At 39.2% G+C, this 10,392-nt stretch overlaps 1 protein-coding gene across 2 annotated transcripts in view; it reads right to left on the bottom strand.

The window, feature by feature from the left end:
• Nucleotides 1-214: 214 nt before the first annotated feature.
• The window catches only part of atf2 (activating transcription factor 2), a 19,024-nt gene continuing 8,846 nt past the window's right edge, over nt 215-10,392 (bottom strand). For both annotated transcript variants that reach the window (XM_023284296.3, XM_023284297.3), the window contains exons 9-12: nt 9,705-9,947; nt 8,493-8,699; nt 5,876-5,981; nt 215-2,196 (exon numbers count right to left, since the gene is read on the bottom strand). In XM_023284296.3, the coding sequence (XP_023140064.2) occupies nt 1,979-2,196; nt 5,876-5,981; nt 8,493-8,699; nt 9,705-9,947 (774 nt within the window). In that variant the 3' untranslated portion in view covers nt 215-1,978. The remainder of the gene's footprint in view (nt 2,197-5,875; nt 5,982-8,492; nt 8,700-9,704; nt 9,948-10,392) is intronic.

Raw genomic sequence — 10,392 nt, 5'->3', positions numbered from 1 at the left:
GCTGCAGTCTCAGACTTCAGGCACATCATGGCATTTTAACATCACCATAAATCATTATAGGGTGGTTTTATACACAATACAGTCCTCTGACAGTCATCAGAGTTAATAAGTTATGTAAAGAATTGTGATGTTTTTAAACTTACAACAATCAAAATTTGGGAGTTTATCCTGATGAAATCAGCTAGGAGGAGAATTAAATGGAAGCAAAGATGGATTTTTAAAGAGATATTAAAAGGTTTATTACAACAACTTATCAATTCAAATTTTATACAGAACTTTCACGTTACAAGTACACTTTCAACACAGTATCACACCCCGCTTTTAGCAGTGAAGCCAAGGTAAAACAAATAACCAAAGCTGTCCACAACTCAAGTTGTAATAACTTGTTTAATGATATTTATCTCAGACATTATCAAATAAACAGTTAAATTCTCGCAGAGAATTATTATCTCATGCAGATAGCACATAACAGTAAAACTTTAAAAACCCTATTTTAAGAAAACAATGTGTTAGCTTCTCGTAAAACTACACAGTAGTAAGCCAGTACAGACTAAGAGAAAAGGCAAAACTGACTTCATGGTGTGGTTTGCTTCTTACAATTATTTCAATGATGAAATGCTCACAAGTCTTACAGAGCTGTTGTAGTGGAACTCTTAATATACACGATGTGATTCCAGTTCACACCTGAATGCTTTTATTTTTACACAATAACCTACAGAGTCCAGAGGAGGCGTATCCTAATGAAAGATTGTTAAGGTCAGTTTTTAACTGCTTACAGAGTTCATGTGATCAAAAGGGCTCAGCTACTGAATCCAGACAATCCTATAAAAACAAAGTACATAATACCAAGAAAGATCACGTACAATGTATCATCAATGTTATTTACAATGTTTTCTAAAAATGCCGGCTAGAACTGCAATCATGAAAACAGCATAATGTCCTTAAGTGTTCTGCATTAGACACTGAAGCCAGAAAGAGTCACTTGGAAAGCAAAGACAGTATACAAAGCAAGAAATCTCCTCTACAGAGCAAATATGTTCATGAGACCCTTAAAATCTGAGAGAAACAGCAATCAACTCAAGCTAATCTGCATTAAAAATGTACGGAAGTCAGTTATACAAAAACATTAATGGCACCGAATGAAGTCAACATCACCATGATTGAGTAATGGAAAAGGTACTGCAATCCTACAATCACTGCTTCAGGAACAATCAGACTACAGATGGAATGTTAATGAAAGAACACACATTTCTAAGCAGCTCGCCTCCGTAAGACTATTTTACAAGCAGAGGCGAGCTCAAACATTCAAACTGCACGATGCGACTACAGCTGATCTCACTCACAGAAAAGTTTAAAATCTGATTTACATTTGTGTGATGTGACAGTATTCAAATCTACTTCTAAAAAGCTGCCAGTACTTAATGTGTGGACTGTCAAACCTCTACAAAGTAAACCCGTTATCTCTCAAATATGTGCAAAATGGAAAAAGCAAATAAAAAAAAAAGAAGTGTCTGTTCTTTAATTAACTTCATCATAAAGATAGTGCTTACAAAATTCATGACAACAACAACAAAAAAGAAGCAAACAAATTACAAATGAGCCACAACACACTTTGGTAAAGTCGCCAACAATTCACTGATCAACCGTTTCTGCTGATCACTTTTAAATAAAAAAATATATAAGATTAATAAATAAGTCACACAAATACAAAAACAGTTAAGAACCACATGTTTTACATCATACACCTAAAGTGCCTGTTCTTTTGTCTTCACCAATTCCAGAGAAAACATTGCATTTTTTTAAAAAAACCATTGCTTATGAAATTCAAAATGGACCAAAGAAATAAATCAAACCAATCAGGAATAAATTAAAAACAGGACGGTCCGAACTGAAACCGAGAGAGAATCCCTTCTCCTCTGTCTGTCGGTGGGGGATTGAAGAGGCGACGGCGCTCCAGCGTTGACACGGTTTGGGACGATCAACTCCCTGAAGGCTGAGACTGGGTGGCGCCCCGCCGCGGCTGGCTCTCCTCTGTGCTCTGGTTTGATGTGGTGGCGGTGGACGGGGCGGAGACGGCCGGGGTCGTGGAGGAGGAGCTGACCCCGTTGGAGGTGCTGACGGAGCTGTGCTGGATGGCCTCGTTCTGGGGGCTGCTGGGGACGGACATCTCCTCGCAGCTCTCATCTTTGTCAGAGACTGCAAAGGCATCAAAAAGAAGCGCTTTTAAACCCCTGTGATGGATTTTCCTGCCGTTTCATTTTACCGGATACGATCCAGAAGGCTTGGGATGCCTGTGTCACACCGGCCTAATCAGATGTAAAACAGCTATTTGCATGTAGTGTATGCAAACCGTTTCATTAATCCCCATAATGCTACTTCTGCACCCCTTCCTTTAATTAAAGCTCCAATGTCAATTTAAACCCACATCATAAGGGTGCATTACATTCTGGGGCATGTGGCAGTGTTTCCCATCCTTAACTGCATTCTCATTTGTTTTTTGTTACCTTGCCAACTACTGCAGCGACAGATGATTACAGCACCTGATTTTAATGATGCTCACACTGGAGAGTAGGGAAGACTTGGAGTCGAAATGCCACCAGCTGTTAGGCAGTTGCATTGAATTAATTGGATCCTGATGGAAAAAAAAAGACTCCACTCTCATGCTCTGTTTCATAAAAGAATAAGGAGCACAATGATAATTAATATTGCTAATGATATGAAGTCACTTGTTATGGCACTTTGTAATTAATGACTGGGTTTCATATTTCAGATTGTGAAATACAAATTCCACGGCAAGAAAATGAAATTAAAGAGCGATACAAAAGTCTTCATGTTAGAATCTCCGTCTGCCTTTTTTGACTGGATTTTGACCGTGTGATTTAGTGCAAGTGAATGTCAAAGAGCAATAAACTCCCTCGCCGTTTCACAATGCAGAAGGTCAACCTCAGAATAAATCAGCTTTGTGGTTTTGCTCCATGTTCAAGTGAGCATTATTACTCCTAACAACATTAAGTGTTGGCTGGATGATATATCATAATACTCGAAACATTCCGGTTCCCTGAGCGGACCGAGCTTCTTTCTGCTCTCTTGGTTTCTGAAGTGGGGTTCGCTGTAAACAGATGGACAGCTCGGTGTGCCAAGTCAAAGCATGTCCTGGCTTGTTTGTGGGGCAGTCTGGGTAATTTCCTTCCACCTGCCATGGCTACGCCTGGGCAGGACGATGAAGGGTATTACAGGGTCTGCAGGGCAGTGCAGCCTTCAGGGGTATGTAACAGTGAGAAAAACAGAGCGCTTGAGGAGTTCTTTACACGAGTGAGGGCCACGGATCAGTCAGAATTAAATAATGTGCTTCGCTAATTAGCAAAATGGATTATTTCAGTGATTCTCAACCAGGGGGTACTTGTGCCCTGGGGTAATTCTGCAGGGGAAGGGAATAAATAGAAAGACTGAGGAGTAATTAGAATTAAACAAATGAGAAAAAATTAGCTCTACATTAAAAGTGTTGTAGCTGAAACTGCGTGGAAACTAGTTAGCAAGTGAGCAGAGATGTTAGCTATTAGTCGTGGAGTTTCAACAGTTTAAGTGCTACTGAGATGTACTTAGTAGCATTTAAACTGCTGAATTAGTCTGGCAAAGGTTATATATAAATGGATGTAACACTACAAATGATACAGTTCAAAACCCACTTTTACAGACTTGCTTTTATGTGAGGATTACTTTTAGTTTTAATTATTTTTAGTGTTTTATTGTGTATTATGTCCTGTTTATTTTAGATGTCCTCTCTTGTTTTATTTTACTTTTCGCTGCCTGGCTCCTTGGTCTGATGTCGTCTCTCGATTATTTTAATTCTCTGACTTTTTGATTTTTAATTTCTAACTTTAACCCTCAATCTTATTCTTTAATTTTTAAAACTGCCTAGTTAACTTTGTTCATGTTATGCTAATTTAGCTAATTATTTAATTTATTGTCATTTTTTTTACTATTTATTTTAATTAACTGCTCTAACTTTTCTCCTATATTTCGTTTGATTGTCTGTGTTGCATGTTTTAACAGTCGAAGCACTTTGTGAACACTGCTCTAAAGGGTGCTATATGAATAAAGTTTTTATTATTATTATTATTATTATTATTATTATTATTATTATTATTATTATTATTATTATTATTATTATTATTATTATTGATGAATCTCTCCCTGTCTGAATGTGATTTGGTTTCCTTTATATTTATATACTGACTCAATATATGTGGGCATCTCTAATGAGGTAAATATGATGGATGAATAGTTGACACAGCTAAAAGTTTGGGATAATTGTAGCCATGTCAATCATTTATCCATATCTGATTGTGTAAAATCCTAGTTTTAGTTAAAACTTGGAGTAGACACTTAAAATTAATGGATAAAAAGAGAAAATAACTGTCTATACCTATTAGATGAATGGTGAAAAAGCTAAAAGTAGTGGATAAATGGATAAAAGGTCCAACTTCTTCAAGTACAAGTGTAAACTTGACCAAACTAACCTAAAAAGAGCAATTATATCCAATTATATGCAGTAAACAGAGTTAAACATCCAGTTTACAGTCAATTGAAATGAACACATCTGGCATACGTGTGGTGTTTAAGCAGCTCCTTATCTAATGTGAATGTTTCCGTGGGAACCATTGGATTATTTCATTCTGTCATTAAACCAGACTGCTATTTTCACTCTCAAATTAATTGGCTTTCCTTCTCAGCTTGTTGAAACCCCACCACACATGTCATCATGAACCAAACCAATGAACTGAGTTATTTGAATAAGGTTCTATTTTTCCCCAAAAAGGCCCCAACTGTCATCCTTCACAAAGGTCTAGGAAGAGAGGACAGGCATCCTCAGCTAACATGTGAGGAAGATGACCCATTTCATCTGCAGATCCTGCTAAAAACAATCTGCACCAAACCAAATGAGGCCCGGCTCTGACAGCCCGCTCTGGCCTGGAAAACCATCAGTCCCATAATGCACATGACGTATGTCTGTGGGATGGTTAGCAATAAGAAATGCATAATGAACAGCGTAGCTTGGTGGACACCCCACAATGAGAATGTTCTGCAGTCTTGTCAAGCTTGCTGCTTTAATGGACTCATTTCAGTGGCAATCATTGTCAATACAAGTCAGCAGAGGCGCTTAGAGCACAGTGGAGAAGTGGCTGGGAGCGCACTCGTTCTGGTCGCACACCGGCTCATCTGTGAAGGAAGGTGAGTTATGACCAGAAAACCAGAGTGACAGAGCCCCAGTCCGAGGAAACGAAGAAAAATAGGTGATATGATTCTAAATGAGACCATGTGATGACACTGTACAGCACAGGCTGACAACAGGAAATTTAAATGAAGAGGCTGCAAATGGCAGAATCTTCCCATATATTCAAACATTCATAAAGATGATCACTGTAAGCTAAAGACATTAAAAATAACCACTTTAATTACCGTGTGTAGGTGCTACAAAAAGAAAGATCATGCTTCATAATCCAGGCTCTGACACACAAACATTCGGTTTCTGAACATCCTTCCTGGAGGATACAGCCGACATTTAACTTCATCTAACGAATGTTTATTTAGGTGTCAAAAGAGAAAAAAAACATTGCTAGCTTGTGGATACCACCTGTGGCCTCCTAAAAGGACCACAACAATACCACCAGAGAGAATCTGTCTCAAACACCACCACCCATAAATACCAAAACTTTTGCAAAGTTTTTCAAAAACAAAAACAGGAACCCAATATGTCAATAGCGCTTTCTGTTTGGTAATAAGTGAGACATGTCTTTGTAGTGGTTAGCTGGAGCTCATTTTCAGACATGTTTCACTGGAAGCCTCGGGCTGAGAATAATGGAGCATTACTCACTGTGATAGCCAGATTTCTTCTGCATGGCGGTTACAGGGCAATCTTTATGAGCCAGAAGAAGCTGCTTCAGCTGAGCCACTTCGTTTCTCAGCAGGGTGACTTCATTCTTAAGGAGAGAGGAGACACAACATAAAATGGTCACTCTAGAGCGAAAAAGTATGTCAGATGAAAACATGAAGGCAAACAGATGGCAGATGCACACAGTTCAGATTACAGAGAGGTCAGACTTCAGCCGCTTTAAGTATGAACCAAACTGTAATTCAAAGGATTTTACTTTATTTCCAAACTACAGCATGACCACAACGTTTATAGGAAAATACATATTCAAAGAATTGCGACCACATGTCCTGAGTGGCATATTTTGCATGTGAAAAATTACTGTTGGTGCTCTCTGCTGGACAAAATGTATATCTCAAATGTATTTTCAGCATGCATTTCTGTCCTGTTTTCAACCAATTTCTAAGCTGATAACATATATCTGTAATGAGCTAATATGGGTGAATGTCTGCTAGTTTCTCACTCTAACTGTAGTTTGAACCTAAATAAGCAGCTACAATGAGACCTGAGCCTGAACACGATCATAAAGCACATATTAATAAACAAATAAAAATACCTCCCAATATGTGTATATATATATATATATATATATATATATATATATATATATATATATATATATATATATATATATATATATATATATATATATAGAGAGAGAGAGAGACACAAACAGAGCATGACTGTGGTGCTGTGCCCTTGCTGCAACTTTTCTCTTATGCCCATTATTAATGGGGTCAGAGGGTTAAATCCTGAAGACCTCCTCTGTACAGTAAGCCCACATGACCACTACATTGCTGCAGAGAAACTCATATTTTCTCCCACAAGAAACAGCAAACACAGGGAAAGGTAACAAAATAATGAACGAATTCCGAATAAAGTATGATGCACTTCTTCATTTATGTTTTTCCTGTGCAATAATTATGGGCCTTCACTGGCTAGCGACCAGCACATTTGTCAGAGGTGAGCTGTTGGGATTGTCAGTGCAACTTCGTAGATGCTGTCGAGATTTACACTCTTGTGTCGTTACTGCTCCCAAGGGAGCAGAGGATTTCTGCATGTCGTAAAAGAGAGCCACATTACACTGAAGGTGACTTTAACTGGATTTAGAGCGGCCAGGGGCCTGCGGAACACCCAATGGCAGATTTAAGCTCCTTCTCTTCTCCTTTAAAGGACTATGGGCAGCTTAATCTATTAGTCTAAAAGCAGCCAATTTATTTGATTCCATCTGTTTAGTCTTGCTGGTGTTGGCAGGGCTGAGCTATTGTAAGACAGATTTAAACACAGCTGGAAGGAGTGTGTATCACGTGTAGCCAACACCGTATTCACTGTGCTTCCACCATGACTGCTGCCATTTACAGCCAATATAAACACAGGCGCTCTTTTAAATCACTCCTTCTAATTCATTATAGAGAAGAACATTTGCCCGAAAGGTGACACCAAAAGCATGACAGCAGCGCTGCCAACGATGCTCCAGCTACAGTCATGTCAAACTGCATTGCACGTAGGATTTTAAACCAGAATAAGCTGGACTATTGAGAGTTAAAACTTGTTTCTAACTTTGTGAATTAATCGAAAATTGAGCAAATGGGCCTTGGGTGATGTTGGAGGCTCTGTGAGCTGCCTGGTCTGACACCTCATTAAAAAGCCAGTTAAGGATGATGTTAAAATAATTGTGCATCATTAGAAGCAGTTTCGCTGATCAGCTGGGCCATGTCAGCGTGGGGGTTTTTACAAAAACTGCACTGCTGATTAATGCCTTCATATAAAGTGCCCTTTTATTCTCTGCCACATGTTGTTCTATTCTGTGTAGCTAACAGTGAAGCTCTTTCTATTTATAACCCCATGCACTCGTCTATCCTTCCCTTTTCATCTCCCTTTATTTAAATAGAATCTTAGGTGGTGCACTTGTGACAAATGGTGCTAACTTGTTTTTGAACCAGGTGTTAACAACGTGAACCTATTTATTCTCCACTGCTGTGTATCCCCTCCTCCACCCTGCGCATCTTACTCTGCTTTCATAGAAAAATAAGACAGTGAGCAAATAAACACCACATCTCATTTAATTGTCTGGAACACCGATGTGCCGCACCCCCGGCTCACACTTATCAACAGAGACAGCAGATACATGAACTGTTTCGAACTTGTCAGCATCAGATCCTAATTGCTTCTAGCAAAATGAAGGTTCAAAAAGACACCTTTCCCTAGGAGATTTTTGAGGCCATTCAGTAAACTGCTGAGACAGAAGCGAAGACACGCTTGTGTGCGGCTGACATCTGGAGGATACATCTTTATTGACAGGGACATATCGATGTAAAGGGCTCACACACCGCTGCTGTCACACGGCAGCTTTTCTTAATCGGCTTTAATGACTTCATCACCACAGAAGGGAAAAGTCTGTGTACACACGTTTACACCAACAACACACAGTGATAAATAGACACAGGCAGGCATGCATACATACACAGGCCGGCACACCGATGCTTTTGAGCGCAAAAACAAAGACAGACGAAGAAGCAGTTGTTACATGCAGTAGCTGAGAGGAAGATGTAAAAAGCACCTGTAGTTGTCCGTTCATGGAGTTGAGATCCTCAGCTTTCTTCTCCAAAGACTGGACCCACACTTTCCTCTTCTGCCTACAGCGAGAAGCTGCAGCCCTGTTCCGCTCCAGGAACTTGCGGCGCTTCTCATCGGGGTCTTCGCTTGTGGTTCTGCGCCGCCGACCCCCTGTGCTTGGAGGGTTTGGTGCAGGGGGAGCTGGGGAAGCCTGTAGAACAACAACAACAACAACAATGCTAACAATAAGAATAATATACCCCACCACCACATTTGTAATCTGACATCAATATAAAGCTGTCGTCACACAGAACGCTATATATTGATTTGAGATATCAGTTTAGACACAGAAAGATGTGATAGAAAATCCAGATTCATCTTGTTAAAATAACTGTGATATTATAATGTCGTGGCTACAAATGGTTTCAATTCAGCCACAAATTATTCTTAAGTGATGACTGACAATCCACAATAATACGACTGTACATGAGGTCTAGGGTAATAACTGAATTTCTTTTATAGTTGTAAAGACACAATACTTGGGGTTGGCCGTCTATAATCTGAATTAGTATAAGTATAAGCCTTTCATTGTCCTCCTATGTCACACGGCATTCTTCTTACCTTCTGCTATTGGCATATTCTTGTTTTTAAAATCCCTTTTGCTGGAAACAACAATTTCCATGCTAGAAAACTACCTGCTGGATCAAGCAACAAGGCAGGCTTGCTTGGTTCTTTTGGTAAATGGTTGTAAAGATTTACATGTTTTCAACATTTTGGCATGTCTGCCCACTGATTATATAAAAAAAAATGTGTTAATTTCCACTCATGTTCTACCAAAACAGTTTCCCCTCAACACTATTTTGCAGGGGCACTGTCACTGCTGTACTAAAATATTGCCTAAATTAGTAGTAAGAAAACAATTTGATCAGAGACTATCTGATTAAGGAGCAAATAAAGTGTATTGCAAATCTGGTATTTCATCTAACAGTCTAGCCCTGCTGTACATGACACCCGTCTGAACGTCTCAGACACATTTCACTAAATAACATGCCAATAAATGTGATGTAATGCTCTTGATAAAATGCTGTGATAAACAACAACACACGCTCACATACCCACAGATTTAAGATGCACAAAACACGTCTCTTCTGTGGGACATTGGTGAAACACTATTAGGAATAACTGTCCCTAATAAACACTAGTGGTGAAGACTTACAGGTGTCTCTGTGGTGGAGGTGGCTGGCTGCTGAAGGGAATGGGAAGACGGTTCCTCAGTCGTGGGCAGGTGAGGAGTTGGAGGTGGAGCGGGAGATAGGACGGCGGTCGGGGCTGGAGTTGGAGTCGGAGTCGGGACAGGAGAAGGAGGAGCGGCAGTGTGGGTTACAGCACTGCTTTGGATTTCACCACCATCTCCATTGGTTACCTGAGGAAGCTGCTGGCTTAACGTGGCTTTTAGCTTCTGAGAAAGAAATGTGGCACACACACACAAAAAAAGAAATGAAATTAATACAAAAAACAATATTAAATGGATTAAGTCCTATAATAAAGGTGATTATATTGACCCAAAACCACACATCTTGTAAGTTTTTTGGTTTAAAAGCTAGATTTGCAGGAAAGTGATTTTCCAGTCTTGCTACATTCCTTTGAGTGAAAGATATGCAATTCCTGTTCTGGTACCGACAAGAAAGATTACAACATTGACTCAAACAAAAAATAATAAATCCAAACAAAAAAATACTTTTTAATTTGGTAGGCAGAGCTCTATTTAGTTTTAAACAATCTAAAACTGTCAATATTTTTGAAAAATCTAAAACCGTATTCTCTCATTTATAAAAGACCAGAAATTCAGTACCCTCTAGCAGCAACTACACTTTTGGTTAAGACTCTACAAGCTTTGTATGTGT

Source organism: Amphiprion ocellaris, chromosome 11 (genome assembly GCF_022539595.1).
Source record: "Amphiprion ocellaris isolate individual 3 ecotype Okinawa chromosome 11, ASM2253959v1, whole genome shotgun sequence".
Taxonomy (NCBI): domain Eukaryota; kingdom Metazoa; phylum Chordata; class Actinopteri; family Pomacentridae; genus Amphiprion; species Amphiprion ocellaris.
Note: the sequence above shows the minus strand (reverse complement) of the source record. Positions and strands in the feature narration are given on the sequence as shown.